At 38.3% G+C, this 20546-nt stretch overlaps 1 protein-coding gene across 1 annotated transcript in view; it reads left to right on the top strand.

The window, feature by feature from the left end:
* NPR2 (natriuretic peptide receptor 2) overlaps nt 1–20546 on the top strand; it is a 2072492-nt gene that overhangs the window by 1547140 nt on the left and 504806 nt on the right. Inside the window, exon 14 of the mRNA XM_044078984.1 lies at nt 3441–3596. Within this exon, the coding sequence (XP_043934919.1) occupies nt 3441–3596 (156 nt within the window). The remainder of the gene's footprint in view (nt 1–3440; nt 3597–20546) is intronic.

The raw sequence follows: 20546 nt of genomic DNA, 5'->3' as shown, positions 1-20546 counted from the left end.
GGTCTTCAGGTAAGGGTTCTTTCATGGAACTGATAGGTTCACATCTATCTATCTATCTATCTATCTATCTATCTATCTATCTATCTATCTATCTACTGTCTATCTATCTTTTTGTTAACCAGGAAAGAGGACTGGTCTGTGGAAGCTTTTCAGCCAAGTCCTAGACCAAAAATGCATATATAGTTGATATAAACATGTATCATTACAAAAACATACCGACTGATCTAGATTACTTAAAACAAATTGATATACATCAATGTACAAAGTGATATAGTTAATAAGATACAGCAATTCATTTTTTTTACAAATGGCAACTCACTAGCTATGGGATCCAAGATTTTTACTAAGGTATGCTATAGTAAAGAATTATTGTTTTCACAACACTACAGTACAAAAACGTATTGAAATTACTGTTTTGCATGACTGATCTATTTAACAAGAACTGGTCTATTAAAAAAGCTACAAAAGACTGCCCTTTAATATAAGAAGTTTTTATTTCTATACAATCCAAGTTATATTGTCACAGCTTTGGATATTATGAAACAATAAAGCAAAATGAGTCCTTGTAACTTAAGCAGCTAAGAAGGTCAAGGATGTAGGTTCATAGGTTCATAGGTAGGTACTAGGCTATTGGCCCTAGGGCCCATACAAGCCTAGCCAAAAAATGTACCCTGGTTTTCACCACCCAAGAAAATTATTTTCCAGTGCCCCTGTCGAGCAGAGCCACAGAAGTGATCCACGGGGTGAATTTCCCATCCAGTCATCAAGATTTTTTTTGAAGAGTGCTAATGAGGAGCACTGTTTGACATAGATAGGTAGTCTGTTCCAGAGTATGGGAAGTCTCTGGGACAGGAATCTATTCCTCCAGCATGTTCTGTTTATTGTGGTGACAAGGTTTAGGTCCCTAGAGCATGTAGCTCGGAGGGATTGGGATTTCTTTAAGTGGAGCATGTCCAACAGCTCTGGGTTTGACATAGCTTTGTATGTTAGGCAGAGATCACCCCTGAGTAGGCGATATGTGATGGAGTAAAGCTGTAGTTTTTTGAGACGGTCTGCATAGGGCATCTGTTTGAGGCCAGTAATACTCTTTGTGAGGTATTTCTGTGGTCTTTCCAGTTGTTGTAGATGTCTTGTGAGGTACATACCAAAAGGTGTTGTACTCTATAATGGGTCTAATGAGTGATGAGTAGAGGGGAACAATGATCTCTTTTTTTCTGGATGAGAATCCTTTTGTGATGAGATGAGCCATGTAGAAGGATTTCCTGACCACTGTGGCGATGTGATTATCAAAGGAGAGACTACTGTCCACCTGTGTCCCAAGTTCTCTTATTACATTTTCGGCATTAAGTAGACTACCAGCTATGTGGTAGTTCATGGGTACAGAGTTTTTACCAAAGCGGATGACAATACACTTTTTGGCATTGAGCTTCAGGCCATGGCTTTGACACCAGGTATCTGTCTCAATGAGGCCCTTTTGTAGTTTGTCCACATCATTAGGAGTTTCAATTATGGCTCCTAGTTTGCAGTCATCTGCAAACTTTGTTAGCCAAAGACCTTCTGTGTTGGCCTGCACTTCAGAGAAGTAGATACCAAACAGGAGGGGACCCAGGACTGAACCCTGTGGTACTCCACTTGTCACTGGTCTGATGTTGGATTTGGAATCCGCTACTTTCACAGTGTGGGTTCTGTCCGTGAGCCAGTTGGCAACCCATCTTGTAGACCGTGTTATACTGGATGCTGGCCTCCCCACTTCTGTTGCACTATAACATCTGTACTGAAGGTCATTATTATACTTAAAAAATAAATATTTATTAAATTGTTTTTCTATGTGCTTTATTATGATTATGTACATTTTTATTTTTTGATATAATAGTTCTTCCATATAATTTTTTTAGAGTTGGTATAGGGTATGTGATTGTTATTGGAGGAGGCATATTACATCCAAAATATGTTAAGTAAGTGTGTAAAAATGTCTACACACACACACACACACACACACACACACACACACACACACACACACACACACACACACAAAATATAACTTATGTAAGTATTTAATAATGTCAACACACACATGCACATCTTTATTACTTTCAGTGCTACAGTTGCTTGCGTTAGTTCTTTTAGTTTACCTGCTTTTTTTTCCTGGCATTAACCATTGGCTTTTGAAAGCCGTGGTTAGTGAGGAGAAAGAGAATTGAAGGTCTATGTTATGTAACAGAATTTATTGTGGTTAAGAAATAGGCAGCCATTTTTTTCCATCTGTGATTCATGACAATTTTACATGATGCCATGAAGCTAAGAATTTCCTTGTGGTAATTCTGAGACTGTGAGATTTAAATGCATTAACTCAGCTGACCAAAATATTCATACAATATTGTTAGTGTACAAAAAGTTCAACAGAGACCCAAGGTTATATTTGTACTTAGAGAATGTTTATTCCCCAGTAAGGTTTTGTTTCACATTCTTTGTATTTTCTAAGCACTAATAGCAACCAGTTTATATGTTTCCTTCCCTTTTCCCCACTCCCACTACTTACTGTCTTTACCACCTCAGATCTGTGTTGAAAATAGATCCCACACAGTGCAGCTAACACAGGTAACAACAAAAGTAAATAAATAACTATATATATATATATATATATATATATATATATATATATATATATAGAGAGAGAGAGAGAGAGAGAGATGTCTGAAAACTCATCAAGAATGCAGTCCATTAGAACAAACCCTGTTTGTTGCTTGCAATCTCCATCTAATTATAATTACCAGCTCCTAGACTGCACAGCAGTGGGGAAAGGGCATATTCCCCAAACCTGCTGTACAGAGATCTCACGCAGAGCAACTGTCATGCTGGCATCATAGATTTAGCTGTACCAGAGGTTTTCCAGGTGCCACAAGTTGTCCTTCAACAACTTGTCAGAAAGACATACAGATATGCATATATATGCACACCATGTGTATATTACATATTTGCATCAGACTGTTTCCTCACTAATTAAATCAGCTTATAGCCAGTCAGGAAAGTGTTTCTCATGTCCTTTCATTAAATTTTGCAAATAGAGACATTAATATAAAAAGGAAATACTCATTTCTGCAAGTAAAATGATAGCTTTTCGTGGTACTTGCTGTTACCCTTCTTTTCTACTTGCATAAGTGTCTTTCTCAGCATTTGCTGAATGATACGCCTGTACTTAATAACGTGTGAGGTGAAATGCTTAGAATACAGAAATAAGCAGAAGAGGAAGATTTCTTGTAAAAGCAAGTAGAAAGAATTAATAAAAGATGTACATGAGCCATGCAAAATAAAGATAATGGCAGAGAGCCATTAAACTCACTGTTGTGATATGAAAGCATTGCAGTAAAGTAGCTGGAAGCACTACAAAACTAATGGTATAAGAGATGCAACTTGTATGTTATGACTTCCTTTTCCAGAAAAACTGTGGACTGCACCAGAACTGTTGAGACTATCAAGGCCTCCTCCTCAGGGTACACAAAAAGGAGATGTCTACAGCTTGGGGATCATCTTACAAGAAATTGCATTAAGGAATGGGCCATTCTACATTGAGGGAATGGATCTGTCTCCCAAAGGTAAGGAATTGAAAGTACAGACATTTAAGTTTTGATGACATAGTAGAAGTTTTATAATATGTACTGTGCTATCTCATTTAGTACATTTCAGTACCTTACACTCCATACAAGGCATTGCATAGCATTTTATACATACAGCCAAGCTGGGTTTTTAGCCAGGTGCAAATATGTGAACAGAAAAATGTCTTGTGAAGTGTGTGTGTGTGTGTGTGTGTGTATGTGTGTGTGTGTGTGTGTGTGTGTGTTTGCATGTGTAAGTATGCCTTTGGGTGGCAATTTTTTTAGCACTGTGCAGATATTTTTCATCAGTAATGGAAAATATGTTTGCTATTCTATTAAAAAATATTGATTATCTGCAGTAGTGCATTTTTTCAAGCTATGTCTCACCTAGCATTAAATAAGAAACAAACTGGCTATTCATGAATTCATACAGTTACTTCATAGTAACTGAGTAATAATAAATGGGACTACATGCTTCTGCGGTTAAGCAAATGAGTAGAAAACTTGGATAACATCCTAGCATTCTCAATTCAGGAAGTCTATTGAGAGTCAAGATTTACACCAGGTTTAATGTTAATTACATTTATTTACAGTTTGAAACAGCTATATTCTGTTCTACAAATACTCTGTAAGCATGACTGTTGAACAAGTGTGAATGTATATTTTTAAATAAAAATGAGTATTTACTGTATTTCTGAAGTCTCTGCACAAATGAAAATTAACATCTCTCTGTAAACAAAGCAAGCTAGTTATTTAAAGTGTGAACAGAGCATAACACAACTGCAACATCAGAATTCAAAATACTGATAATTTCATTAGCGAAAATGCAGGAACTACATATCTATGTTGACAGTTATGAATATATATTCATGCATTTGTTTCACATTGACTATTTACTACTGATTAGGAGAAGTGGCTTTGTTTGTGCTGAATGCCAAAATATTAAAAACTGAAAATATTTATTATTATAATACCATGACCCCCCCCAAAACGTGCACGCTGATTGGCCAGCGTGCACATTGTAAATCGAGTTATACTAATGGAAAAAGGTCTGGCCGGACTTTTCCATTAGTATAACTTACTTTAAACACTGTCTCGCTATGTTAAATGTATTTAACATAGCGAGACATTTAAAATAAGCAACGGAGATCTCCGTTGCTTATTTTAAACTGTCTCATGCTAAACCCATTTAACATAGCGAGACAGGTTTAAAAACGGAGAAAGCAAGATCTCCGTTGCTTTTTACTGTTTCGCTATGTTAAATGGGTTTAACATAGTGAGACAGTTTAAAATAAGCAACGGACATCTCCGTTGCTTATTTTAAAACTGTCTCGCTATGTTAAACCCATTTAACATAGCGAAAATATAAAAAGCAACGGAGATCTTGCTTTCTCCATTGCTTGCCCACAGCTCTGATGTACTGCGCAGGCGCAGTACATCAGAACTGCCGATGCCAGACATCTGCGGAAGGGCAGTAAACAGGCATTATACTATGCCATTATTTAAGAAAAGTAATAGTTTCTTTTCTTAAATAATGTCATATAATAGCAATAACCACTTCTGGGTGTGGGTAATGCTGGATTTACCCGGTTGGCTGTTTGGTCCTCGGGCTTCACCCTCGGGACCAAACCATAACCGTGGGTAAATACATGGGTTATTGCTATATTCACTGTCTGCAGTTCAAATGACATAGTATATAAGTATCTGATTCCACTTGGAAGTAACTATACACTTATAAGCTTGAAATTAGCTAATATTATACTGTATTCTTCATTTAACTGTCATGCTTTCATTAACTGTCATATCATTATGATTTTATGTATGTTCATTTACAATTCTATGTATGTACATTTATTATTTTTTGATTAACTGTCATATCATTACTAATGTAAATATATATGTCATTACTAATATATATATGTGTGTGTGTGTGTGTGTGTGTGTGTGTGTGTGTGTGTGTGTGTGTGTGTATACATTTATTATTTACAATCTTATATAACTGCCTTCTACGTATTCTGTAAATTGGAACATTTCTTCCCAGGCCTCCACTGAAAATGAGACTTGTACCTAGTGAGAGCTTCCTGGTAAACAAAAGCAATAGACAAATAAATAAAATATAGTATACCTAGACTTAAATTTACACCATGCATCTGACATGTTCAAACACACACACACACACACACACACACACACACACACACACACACACACACACACACACACACACACACACACACACATACACACACACACACACACACACACACTGGCAAAAATGTATATAAATATTATCCATCCAAATATGCTTTTGATAGTAATGGCTTAGACAACAAGCTCAATAGCAAACTTTGAAAAGGTGTTGAAAGCATAATGAGCATTACTAGAAGAACAGAACTAATTCAACTGATCTTTATCTGACCCAACAATGGACAAAAGGATAAGGGAAATAGGTGACATAATTTGCCAATTAAGAATCACAGACTCAACCAGCATACTTTTGTGAGATTGGAAAAAAGGGTTACATTTAGACACTCCATGCATGATGAAAACCTGCATACAACACACAGGCAGTAACAAGACTGAACCCTCATTCCTTGGAGCTATGAGACAAAAAGTTTCCCCCGTATTAATGTTTCTAAAATGGCATTGTGGTTGAGGTACAAAGAAAGCTGCTTAACTTTGTAGATAAAACTAAAGCAGTTAGGTGATTATTTAGTGAAGAGTGATCAGTAAAACTAAATTTACATTCACATTTATACTAAACTAGCCTTACCTAAATTGTAATTACTCTATATAAAGTAATTTATGCTAAATTAGCCTTAGCTAAATTGATATTACTCTATAAAACGTCTGCAGCTAGTGCAGCAGAAACATTGCGGAACTGAATCTGTGGGACAGGGTGAAAGTGACAATAAAGAGTGTCAATGCAGGAGTCCATGGAGCTTAAGAATGAGAGTGTGAAAGGAGACCAGTGACCTGACAGAAATGATAAGGAGCTTGTAGGAGATCACAGACTTTGGGGAGTCAAGAGAGCAAGATACACTGGTGGAAAGTAGGATAGTGTGTGAACCGTCACTGAGAAAAGTCATACATGTTGAGGCAGAAATGATAAAAGGAAGGAATTTTTCCAGGAACAGTGAACCACACAAGGTAGCTTTCTTGTATTACACTTGAAAGACAGACAAGAAAATAACTAATAAATTAACAGAAGAAGCTGGATTGAGAGGCTATAGCTGGATAGAGGAAATAATAGAAGAAATAGCAATGTTTTATGAATAACTGCATGCCACAGGTATACAGTAATAGCAGGAGTGTTAAAAAGAGACAGAGAGAGAGGAAAGACAGGTGGAGTTGGGAGGGTAGACGTGGTACAAATTCATAGAGATGGAAAGGAAAAAGTCGAATGAGGATTTCACAGATTAGATGGTGGAGGTGAATATCTAATGAAAGAATGAAGGGATGAAAGGCAGAAGGGATCACATTCCGAAAATAATTCAATAAAGCAGTGAATAAGGTGGTGTAAAGAGAGATAGCTAGAAGAAAAGGTTTCTTGCCAAACTCAATGAGGAAAGCAAAATGACATTTCACTCTAAAGAAATAGCAAAATGAGCATTTAGGTTGTTTGTATTAATAGATATGGTTGAAAATTTAGACAATGGCTTTAGATTCAAAAAGAAATCACCTCCTTCAATGGTATCAACTCTCACTCACCCACAAACTACTAAATCATCCACTAAATGTCCCATCCCGCCAGAATCTACTCCAACCCTATCGCACCACCAGACCACTAAGATCCAGCAACAAAAATCACTTGCAGATCACTAAAGCCAATATCTCTGCTGGTGAAGCACTATTCTCTTGCACCATAGCCAAATTATGGAACTCCCTCCCACCCACAATTACCTCCGTACCATCATGCACCCACTTCAAAACTTTACTAAAAGCGCACCTAAAAACATGCTGGCTATGCCCTTGCAGCTCCCACTCTAATATCACCCTCCCCATCCAACCACTACCTTTCTTTCCACTCCACTAATTACTTTGATTATAGCAAGCTCAGATGCTCATAAGCCAGTACTTATTATACAGCAGGAACTTCTTATTGTAACATTTGTTAATGTCTGTTATGTACGTCACAGATAAAGATTCTAGTTATCTGCTGATGTACTATGTTCTTCATCTGTAAATATGTTGTAAGTAATTGCTATGTAAATTTCTAATCGCTATGTAATCCAATGTAACTACTGTCTGTTTAACTGTGGAGCTTTTCTTCCCGGGCCCCCGCTGAAAATGGACCTACGTCCAGTCGGACTCTCCCGGTCAACAGATATAAATAAATAAATAAATAAATAAAAGGGGTCCGTCTAAGAGCAGATCCAAGTTATTTAGGCAAGATCTGTCAAGGGAAAGTCCTCAGTAAACACCTGGTGATAACTACTGACCCTAACAGAAAGACTAGAGGAAAACAGGTGGAATGAGGCAGCATTGGTCTTATTCCACATCAGGTAGTCAAATAATGAGCCCTATAAAGAGTACTAGAGTTCTGGGATAAGGGAAGCAAGTTCATAAGGTCAATAAATATCAAACACATGAATCTAAATGCAAGAACTCTGGTCATTGGGAAGCTAATAAATAAGGTACATATCCAATCTGGCATGTGGTAGTAATAACAATTGTCACTCATATTTTTCACAATACTGATGGCATGTTAGCTAGATGTATTGAAAGGGAAGCTAAAGTGCTTTCTGAAGGAAGGTGGATGAAAGGCATTCTTCTTCTTCTACTCTATGCACAGAGATGATTGTATTCTATTAATAGAAAACATACAAGAGGTAATTATGAGGGTCATGTCACATTTTAAAAAAATTTAGACAATGGATTGTTCTAGAATGTGTTTGGAGCAGAATACTAAGGTGAGAATGAAGACTACAAACAGAAAGAAGGGATATGGCAACATAAGGATCAAGCAAGGGGCCAATAACTTACAGCCAGACAGCCTGTAGACAACAAAGAAAAACAAACAGGATAACTATAAAAAAACTGAATATAGAAGTTAAAGATCTGTATAGGAAATGGAAGCAGAAGATTTATTTACAGAGGTAAGAAAGATGACAAGAAACATTTTCTTCTAGCACACTGGGGCAATGCAGCAACTGTCTCATGTACACAGACAACCTCTCCTCCTACCACCCAACACTACAACCTGTGAGAGATGCACTTACATAGCCAAACTGGAAGCAAAGCTCTCTCCAGCCAAGATTGTGCTAGACAGTCAAGAGGAGAAGGTTAACACCTGCACTACACCTCAAGCAACACATAGCCCTTCAAAACCCACACCATCAACATCCACACATAACAACACTAAACCCACATATGCAGAGGCCCTTAACATTAACCTGCCCAAGCAACAAGGACCTCCGAAGCTGAAATGCAAACAAACACCAGTCACAACCAAAGTGACACATAGCTCACAACACCAGTGTGCCACCCAACAACAGCCCCTAAGGCAAGACAACATACCCAACACTATAGTCATAGGTGACACTATAGTCAGACGCACTGATGTCCCACTCACCAGGCTGAGCAAGGAGAAAATTACAGTCAGCTGCCTATCAGGTGCCAGGATCCACCACATAACGCATACACTCAAGTCACTCCACAACAAGTACAAATACGACTCTGTCATTGTCCATGTTGGAGTGAATGACTTGAAACGTACCTCCCCGGACTACATGAAAAGAGACATGGAAGAGCTCTCAGATCATGTGTCCCAGGCAGGTATGACCCTAGCTATGAACAGCATCCTGCATTTGCCCAGAACGATACCACAGTATAAGGACAAAATGGTTGACTTCAACAATTGGCTAAGCTTCTGGTGTCATTCAAAGGGGATCCAGTATTTGTCTGCCTGGGACGACATGATTGACAAACCACGATGCTTTGCCAGAGATGGTCTGCACCTGTCACCCCTGGGATTCAGGTTACTGGCTAAAGCTCTTGCCACACCTGTAGTGCCTTTTTTAGGCAAGGTTCAAAGGACAAAACCATCACCGTAACAGATACAAGCATGCAAAATATGAAGGTAATGCTACTCAATGCTAGAAGTCTAAACCTCAAAATGCACTGTCTTGAGGCACTCCTAAAAATGGAGAACATCAATATCTGTGCAGTAACTGAGACCTGGCTCAAGACTCTAGAGAGCAACCCTGCAATACCAGGCTACTACTCTTATCACACTTTTTGGCCACCAAACCAAAACCGAAACACTAAAGGTGGAGGAGTGTCCATATTCACCAAGGATATTCACACCGCCAGGCTAGTTGCCCAACACAATGCATCTGAAATTCTCCAGGTGCAACTAACACTAGGTAAGACTGCAATCCAAATTGTAGCTTGCTACAGATTCCCCCACAATGCCCAAAGATTCTCACTAAACCTTTCTAAACATACTGGAAAATATTAAGATACAACCAAACACCCTAATACTGGGTGATTTCAACTACCCTGCCATTAACTGGGAAAACTACTCAGGTACCAACACCTTTTCCAAACGGTTCTTGGAATTCATAAATTCCAAAGCCCTGGATCAATTAATCCATTGTCCCACCAGGGGCTCCAGTACCCATGGGAAATAGATGCTCCACACTGGTGGTCACCCCCTCATTGTTCAGGTCTGACCATAAGCAAATCACCCATGACATCCACATTCCACCCCCACCCCAGTAAGGAAACCTCCATAAAAACTTCTCTGAAGCCAACTTCATGCTACTTAAGTCAGAAGTGACAAACTTCATGACACCCATGCAGACGGGAGCTGAAAGTTTGACTGCTGAATCCTACACTAAGGCACTGTACTAGCATTTACACTCGTGCATGAATTGTGCCATCCCAAATAGAACCAAGATGCTCTCCTCCAAAAAAAGGAAGCCAATCTGGTGGTTCACTGCCATAAACAAACTATACAACAGAAGGAAGAAACTATTGCAGAAAAGAGGAAAATTCCAGGATGCAAAAATTCCCTTACCAGCCTCAGTAAGAATCTGAGATCCCGCATAAAATCCTCCAAAGATAGTTACAAAAATAAATTTGCCAAAGATTCCAAAGACCACAAGGCATTCTGTAGTTATGTCAAGAATCTAAATGGCAATGCTCAGATCTGCTCTGAACTACAACAGAATGGCATTAAATATACTGATCCCAAGGATATTGCCAATATCCTGGCAGATCAATTTAGTGCCAACTTCACCCCCCTCTCACCCCCTAAAGAGCCCATCTCAATACCAAAAGATTGCCAAATTCCGGTAATCATGGCCACATGGGTAGAAACCGCACTCTCCAAAATTAAGAATACAGCATCCATGGGACCAGATGACATCCCGGTCTGTGTACTACATGAACAACAAAATGAACTGGCACCTCACATAAGTGTCATGTTTAATCATAGCCTCACCTCAGGCTTTGTGTCCACTGAGTGGCGCACAGCTACAGTTATCCCACTCCACAAGGGGGGATCCACTTTGGATCCCGAGAACTAACATCCAATCAGTGTGACGAGCCTGATCTGCATGGGCATGGAACACATTATCATGGAACTTATAAACAAAGATACTGGCAACCTTCAAACACTGGACCCCACCCAGTTTGAGTTTGTGAAGGGCCGATCTTGTCTCCTGAATCTGATTGACTTCTTTGAATCAGTCTCCAGAGCTGTGGATGAGGGTAAGGCAGTCCACACAGCCTATCTGAACCTCACCAAGGCCTTCAACACCATCTCCCACTCTGGAATCATAGATAAACTTACTAAGCTGGGCATAAATCCATACGTCACTCGATGGGTTGCCAACTGGCTTACTGACAGAACCCATACTATAAAAGTAGCTGACTCCAAATCCAGCTCCAGACAAGTGACAAGTGGAGTACCTCAGTGTTCAGGCACGGGACCACTCTTGTTTGGCATCTACTTAACTGAAGTACAGGCCAATGCTAAGGGACTCTGGCTAAGAAAGTTCACAGATGACTGCACACTGGGAGCCATTATTGAATCCCCAGATGATGTGGATATTCTACAAAAGGGCCTTACAGAAACAGATGCTTGGTGCCAGAGCCATGGGCTCAAGCTTAATGCCAAGAAATGTATAGTTATCCCTTTTGGGAAAAAACATGTACCTATGAATTACCACATAGGTGGCAGTACACTAAACACCAAAAGTGTGATGAGAGACTTAGGGACACAGGTGGACAGTGGTCTCACCTTCGAAAACCACATCACCACAACAGTCAGGGAATCCTTCTATGTGGCACACCTCATCACTAAGGGCTTTTCATCCAGAAAAAAGGAGGTCATTGTCCCACTGTACTCATCCCTCATTAGACCCATTATAGAGTACAACGCCCCATTTGGTATGTACATCACAAGACATCTGCAACAGCTGGAAAGGCTGTAGAAATACCTCTCTAACAGAATCACAGACCTAAAGCAGATGCCTTATGCTGGCCATCTAAAAAAACTCCAGCTATACTCTGTGGCATATCGTCTACTCAGAGACGATCTCTACTTAACATACAAGGCCATGTCAAACCCTGAGCTGTTGGACATGCTCCACTTTAAAAAATCCCAATCCCTAAGAGCCACATGCTCCAGGGATCTAAACCTTGTCATCACAATGAACAAAACATGCTGGTGGGATAGGTTCCTGACCCAGAGATTCCCCATACTCTGGAATAGACTGCCCACACATGTCAAGCAGAGCGCCTCCTTGGCCCTCTTCAAGAGGAACTTGGACGATTGTATGGGAGATAGGAAATTCACCCTGGGGATCACGTCAGTCGCCCTGCTAGACAGGGGTCCAGGGAAGTAAATATTGTGGGAAGAAATATCCGGGAAATTGTTTGGCTAGGCTTGTATATGCCCTAGGGCCGATAGCCTAGTACTAACCTATGAACCTATGAAGACAATCCCTAATATACAGTAACTGTAGAGACATCTACTGCTGGACAAGAGAGAGAGAGAAGTATATGGAAGATATCTAGAAAATATGCAGCTAGTAAATTTGAAAGGTATGGTCTCTCAGAGTGTCAAGGGTTAAACTGAAGGTAGGGGAATCAAAGATGTAGAGAGAATGGGGAGATTTGGATTTTGGAGGATGCATGTCTGTGTGTGTGGGGGTAGCTTTTTGCATGCACCAGTGACTGAGAAGAGAAGAGAGTAAGAGCTTAGAGTGAATTGAAGGGCAAGATGTCAAAGAAGAGAAGGTGGCCAAAAAGCAGACTTAAAGGGGTACTTGAGGCAAGTTGCATGAGACTGAGTAAAGTACATTTAGGAGTGGTGTCTATGTGCAACTTGGATCTTAACAGTGAATTGTGGTACCGGAATGTGTTCCCTGGGAAAGATACGGACAAGAAAAAAAGGTACTCTCAGGGGAGAAGATATGGACAGTAGAGGAATACTCAGTAGAAAGAAAAGGAGTAATGATAGCTCAGAGTATAAGGAGAGGGAGACAAGGCTGGTGAGAGGCACTAGCCCAAAAGGCAGCACTGAAAGGGATGTGGATAAGAATGAAAGTGAAAAAGGGTAAAGGAAGAAGGGAAGAGAAGAGGTTCTCATAAAGAAGTTGGAAAGATAGTGAAAATCAGATGAAGAATGATATTCAACATTATGGTGATAAACAAAAGGGTAATGAAAGCCTGAAAAAGAAATAGGAACTAGAAGGGTTGGAACTTGTGGTAGGTAGGATGGGAAGAACACAGTGAGATGACACACAGTCAAATACCTTCTGTCTGGGACCAATAAGTGAGGCTGTTACACAGGTTGGTTTACACTCCAATGAAGTTAAAAACGAGAAAAGGAAAAAGAGGATGAATGGTGTTGGATGTACAGACATGAAAATGCAAGGCTGAAGTACATGTATTGGCAATGTGGATAAGGAAATAACTTATGCAACGGGCCTATAATGAATGGAGAAAATTTAGAGAAAAGATTTATAGATCCTGTGGGAGCAGTATTTCTCAGGGATAGATTCATGTCAAAGAGAAATAGAAGGGATGAAGAAGAAGCTACTGCCCATGGCAAAAGACTGAAGAGTTATACAGCAAAGCTTTGGAAGCAGAAGAAAGGCAATGCAGGATTTCAGATAAGGAGGAACAGTGTTGCCATCCTCCAAATGAGAGGAAGGAGGATAATTTGAGAAGATATAGACAGAGAAGAAGTGATGTAAGGAAGTTGGATAAATCTCTGGAATTAAACTGAGGAAAACAGGTTACGGGATATACTGCTGACACCACATGATGTGCATGGATGGAAAGATACAATGAGCAGGACAGGAAAGGGAGCAGAAGGGAACAATAATCAATATATCCTAAAGTAAGACAGGGTGAATAAAAGGGGTATAGCAGGTGGAAGGGTAGTGGCCTAAGGGTCCTAAGCCTCAGCAGGGAGGAGCAAGAATGATATGGTGAACACAAGACTAGAGGAGAAAAAGTACCATTGTGAGATTTTTGATTTTTGTATTAAGTATAAAATATCTTGTAAAACAGACACAAATGTTAATCATAAACAGAGGTACGTCATCATGCAGGATGGAAGAGACTACAGCTGGATGTTCAAAACTAATGGCATAATCCATAAGATATTTCTCACCATCTTTGCTGTTCAAATATTATAAACATTCATGGATTGAATGAAATACAGGAAAGCTATCTATCACTAATAGCATAACAGGTACTCTTGCTATGTCTATGTAACCGAACCTCTCAACTTTTGATAAAAAACAAATTTCTCAACTATATATATATATATATATATATATATACATACAGTATATATATGGGTCTACTTCTGTTCATTGAAATTACACTTTATTGAAGAACAGAAGTACAAACCCACTTCAGTGAAAGTGCATTTAAGTGAAAATGCACTTTCGCGAATTACACTTTACTAATGCACAACACCACACATAAAACACACTACAAACACATTTTTCCAGGGGCGGGCAAATGCAGACAAACAGTACAAAACAGTTAAGTCTTTGAAATCCCGGGTTTACTTATAAAAGAAGGTACAACATTAATAGAAAAGTTCAAACCTCAGTTGCTGTACCATAATACAACATGTGCTTTATATATTTATGTGTCCATTACAAGAATAGATTAGGTCATTGTAATTTTACTATATATTAGGGTATTTTATAATAGTTAGAGCAAATACCTATATATATCTATATATACACATATAGGATGATCTGGAGTTTCTGACATTAACTTAGAAGTAAAAATTTCTTGGGCCATATGACCATATGGGACATTATGTACTCTTTCCATGTTTATAGTTTTCATTTTTTATGTTTACAGTTTTCATCTTTTCAACATCTCTGGTTCTTATGATTAATTGAGATATTTTTGCCATTTCCATGTCGCACAAAATGTATTGTTTATATGTTATGAACAGATTGTGGATGTTATAATTAATATATTACCTTCTGGTGGAACAATCAATCAATTACCCAATGGTGTTCTTGCGTTGGGTATTTAAAACACTCACCTAGGGTGAGTTTTTGATTCTGATGAAGTCTATATACTGAAGACGAAAGCGCGCTCAATCATTATTTTATGTCATTCGTTTTATTGTGTTGTTCTGTGGATTTACATTAAATTTATTGGAGTCTACCACTTGGCATTTGGACATTTTTGAACTGCAATTGCCACAGTATTAGTGATAGCATTGTGCTTTTATCGTTTTGAGGGCAGCCCTTTATGGTACAGCAACAGAGGTTTGAACTTTTCTATTAGTGTCTGTCGTGAAGAGGTGGTGTTGTGGTAGAAGGTACAACATTAAAAACTTGTTGGAGAGACCATATTCAGGTTGTGATAGTTCCTTCCCTATGACCAGGTTATGTGGTAGATGCCTCCATTGTATTTATATTGATAGCAATTACAATGGTGAATTACATGACAAAATATTAAGGTACACTAAGGGTGGCAAATTTAGTTGTTGGTCTGAATGAGTTGTGTATCTTGCCCACTGTACTGGTTGCCAAGCATTTTATATAGGGAAAACCAACAACGCTCTTAATAGGAGAATATACCAACATTTATACATCTGCAGTGCTCAGACAACAGGAGTGGTCATGCAAGACATGCTGCACAGTGCAGAGATTTTTAAGAAGTTTCTCTTTCTGGTTTTAGAGCAAGTGCCTTCCACTGTGCATTCAGGTGACTGAAAGAACTTTTTGTTACATGGTGAGAGGTTTTGGCAGCTTAGACTTGATGCAACTGCCTTTTCAGGTCTTAACAATAGTATGTCAGTTACAAGTGAACTTAAGAGAAGGGCCAGAGTACTGTGAAACATTCATTGCTTTGATGTTTAATATTACATTTCATTTATTATTTTGATAGTTATGTTGATAAAACAGTTCATTCTTTTTAAAAAACCCACATTCTGTTCGGCTGAACCATATTATGATTGGTTTTAGTAATGGGTGTGTCTTACACGTATTAGGTAATTTAAGGTTTTCAGTTCAGCACATACTAGTTCAGTGGATGTCTATTGATTTATAGACGAAAGTGTATAATGCTGTGCTGTAGATTACGTGTTTTTTTATGTTTTTAATATTGAAGTAAGTTTGTAGGCTACAGGCAGACTCTGGCATTACTTGTTACATAGGTGAAGTTGATGGGAAAGAAGGTAAACACAATGTTTTTTCCTTATTACCCATAGTTAGATTTACAGGTTTCCACGGTGGTACGGCGGTAGCATTGTTACCTCACAGCAAGATGTTCTCCCGTTTGATTCTTGGCTTGGCCTGTGAGTGCCTTCTGTGTGAAGTCTGCATGTCCCTCCCATGGTTGGGTAGCGTTTGAAAGACATGTGTGCGTAAATGGGCATTCCTTCGTTGAAGGTTGGGCGTCAAGCTGGCACCTCAGCGTTTCATAAAAATCTACTGCCAATCATTAGTGGACCGGAGTTCCGCTGTGGCAACTCCTTACCGGGAAAAAGCCGAAAGACAAACAACAAGTCAACAACCCATAGTTAGATTTACAAAATCATTTAGTGTACAGCATAAGTAATCCTGCAGGAAGAGATCACAGCAGTGTTCTAAATATGATTACATTGTGGTTAAAACACAGAGTTTATATAATCAAGATAACATTTCCCACAGATCTATCCAGACACAGAATGAGAGTATGGAGGATCAAATCACTGAGGGATTCAAAATGAGTAATAGGCCTTTTGTTATATAGTGCATCAAACTAGAAGATTCTTAGTGATAAGAAGGGAAGTTCAAAAAGCACAGGCATTCTCAATGTACCTATGGGAAAGCAAGAGAGTCACTGAAAACAGGTTGACATAAAGGGAATCGAAGTATTAAATCATGTGGAGCTGTCATCTGGGCAGAGTAGCTCTTTGAGCTCAGAAGAGAATGTGCCAAAGTTAAGTGTAATGATGCTTATATAAAAAGCAAAACTGTAGATGGCCATCTAGAAACATTTGTTTTAAAGTGTGCAAGTGAAAAGTAAAATTATAGGATAATGAGTGTAATAAAAAGAAGTTCTATTTATTTATTTATTTATTCATTCTTTCAATTTGGTAATTGGAGTAGAGCAAGATAAAATAAATTCACAGGGAACAGATGGTCTTCATAAATGTCATAGAGCAGTTAACTTACTGACAAAAGTAGAAACGATGACTAAGTTAGACATCTAGAAGAAATGCACTTTAGACAAAACATGCAGTGTTACTAGTAAAGGATATCCGGGAACTCTAGAAACTCTGCGAACAAGCCCATATTTACAGGATAATATAAATCAATAGATCAAAAGCAGTCCTGCTCAATCACAACAAATTTATTTGCAACTATCTGAATTATTCTGATAAGCTGCCTGACTGTCCATTCCCTGAACTTTCTAAGGCTTCATTAGTATCTGTCACAACTGCCTGTTGTCATGGCTGGTTGATATTTCCTGTTTTAGTAATTTACAAATCAATAGCCAATGTAGAGTCACACAAGACAGGGAACTTAATTGGAAAGGGTTCAGACCAAAAATTGTCCACTAGCTCAGGTAATTTCAAGCCTCTGTAATAACATTAACAATAAACACAGTGGAGAAAAATAAGTAGCAACATGACAAACTGATACTGAAAGATAAAACCTTTCTGTATAAAGATGTGCAATGTAGTAGTGGGGAAAAGCAAAAGACACTTGAGTAGTCCTACATTTTTGACACAGATTAAAGTCAAATGTATGTCTGACTGCTGAGGTTGGGAGGGTGGCCTAATGGTTAAAGTGTTTGCCTTACAAACACAAGGTGCAGCGTTTGAGTCTCACAAGGGATAATTGGCTAGGCTTAAAAATGGCTCGCAAGGGCTGTTAGCCTAGTACTAATCTATGAACTATCTATTTCATGGCGCCAAACAAGATAGTAATATTTCATGCAAGTGCATGCTTAAGTGTAATATGTGCAATTATTGCGAATGTGTTTTGGTAGGGAAAGAAGTTTATGTTAAGGCCAGAGATTATATTATCAAATTATCACGTAATATTATCAAATTATCACATAAGTTTATCTGTAATTCGAAGTTTGTAGCTGAGACTCAGTGGCCTTAAAATATCTGTGCTTCTATGAATCTATGTCTGCAGAGGTTCTCAATCCTTAACATCTAAATCTAACACCTAGTGCTTTACCCCTAATCAGTATATCCATTACTGACATTAAGGCATCCACAGTATGGAAAAGGCTTTTGCTGTACCTTATCTGAAGGGATGTCTTCAGCTGTTACCACCAGCTTATTCACCTTTTTCAAAGGACCTGAAGAGCAGTCTGTATGCACTCAGATACATTAGGGTAAAACACTGCTTTAAAACTCTTAGCATGATTCCTAGATTCCTACCATGGGCATTGATCAAAAGCAGTCCTGCTCAATCACAACAATTTTATTTGCAACTATCTGAATTATTCCGATAAGCTGCCTGACTGTCCATTCCCTGAACTATCTAAGGCTTCATTAGTATCTGTCACAACTGCCTGTTATCATGGCTGGTTGATATTTCCTGTTTTAGTAATTTACAAATCAGTAGCCAATGTAGAGTCACACAAGACAGGGGACTTAATTGGAAAGGGTTCAGACCAAATATCGTCCACTAGCTCAGGTAATTTCAAGCCTCTGTAATAACATTAACAATAAACGCAGTGGAGAAAAATAAGTAGCAACATGACAAACTGATACTGAAAGATAAAACCTTTCTGTATAAAGATGTGCAATGTAGTAGTGGGGAAAAGCAAAAGACACTTGAGTAGTCCTACATTTTTGACACGGATTAAAGTCAAAAGGATGTCTAACTGCTGAGGTGCTCATAGATGACAGGGAAGTCTGATACTGTAAATAATTATACACTACTGGATCTTGGAATGTAAACACCATGAACCAAGGTTAACTTGATGTGGATAAGGATGAAATGACAAGAATAAGCAATTACATTTAAGGAGTTAGTGGACAATCATCAGAATGTTTAATATTCACAGTCTTGCTCAATCAACAAAAGATATATTTGCAACAGTCTGAATTAATGTGGTAAATTGTCTGGCTGCCAGTTCCTTGATCTTTCTAAAGATTCATTACTGTCAGTCACAAAGCCTCTTATCATGGCTGGTTAATATTTGCTGTTTTTGTAAAAAGAGAAGAGGATAGTGAACAAAGAATTGAAGACCTATGGGCAGAAGTGCATGTTATTGTGCAGGAATTGTCAATGAAAATCTTACATAGAAAAAGAAGATGAATAAGGCAAAATGGCTGACTGTGGAGGATTTAGAAGTAGCCACAAGAAAAAAAAAGAAAAAAGGGCAATGTAGCTACACGAAAATATGCCAGATAATAGAAAAAAGAGATATGGATCCATATTTAAATAAGCAATGCAAATGTTTGTAAGGAAATAAGAACGACCCTAAATCACTGATATATGACATGTCATTTTCTATAATCTAGAGATGGACATCTTGGAGAGTGAACTTAAATGGACCCTAGAAAGCCTTGGTAATAACAAGGCTGCAGGAAGTGATGGAATTTCAACTCATTTGTTTAAAATCCTACACAATTTAGCTGTTACAGTATTGCTTGAATTTGACAGCAAATTCTGAAAGCACAACAGTGGCCATTAGACTAGAAAAGTTTAGCTTGTATTCCAGTCCCAAAAAAAGAGCAATGATAAAGAGTTTCCAGATTACTGAACAGCTGTACTTGCTTCACATACTGCAAGCTAATCTACAGCAGTATATGAACCAAGAACTGCCAGATGTGCAATATGGTCTTAGGAAAGCCAACAGTCAGATTGTGAATATCACCTCAAGGAAGTATTGACGTTCCAGAAAAATGTTTACTTCTGCTATATTGACTACTGTAAATATTTTGACTATGGGAACCATAAAGAAACTATCAAGTTCTTAAAGAAATGTGGATAATAGTTAATTATTGTCAGGGATTTACATTCAGAACATGGAGCAACAATGAGAACCAAATCTGTAGTAAATGACTGGTTTAAGACTGGGAAGACAGTGCAACCAGACTGTATATTGTCATCGTAGTCATCTAATCTGTACACTGATTACATCTCGTAAAAGTCTGAGTTAGATGAATCAGGTGCTGGAAACAAAATTGCTGGGAGTAACATTAACAAAGACATATATGAAGATGATAGCACATTTGTGGCTGAAGTCATGAAAAGTTGAAGAGCCCATTAAGGAAGATAAAAGTAGACAGTACATAAACTGGCATAGTGCTCAATATCAAAAACAAATTATTTCATCTCATCCCTTAATTTTGTTTACACATAGATGGGATGTAGTGGTGGCTAACAGATTTTATTTTCTTGGGATCTAAACTTTCTAGAGATAATAATTGTAACCATAAAATTAGCATGTGGTTACTTCTTGGAAAGAAAGCTATGTCCAATCTAGAGAAAA

Source organism: Protopterus annectens, chromosome 1.part1 (genome assembly GCF_019279795.1).
Source record: "Protopterus annectens isolate FY-2018-M chromosome 1.part1, PAN1.0, whole genome shotgun sequence".
Lineage (NCBI taxonomy): Eukaryota > Metazoa > Chordata > Ceratodontiformes > Protopteridae > Protopterus > Protopterus annectens.
This window is presented reverse-complemented; position numbering and strand designations above follow the sequence as displayed.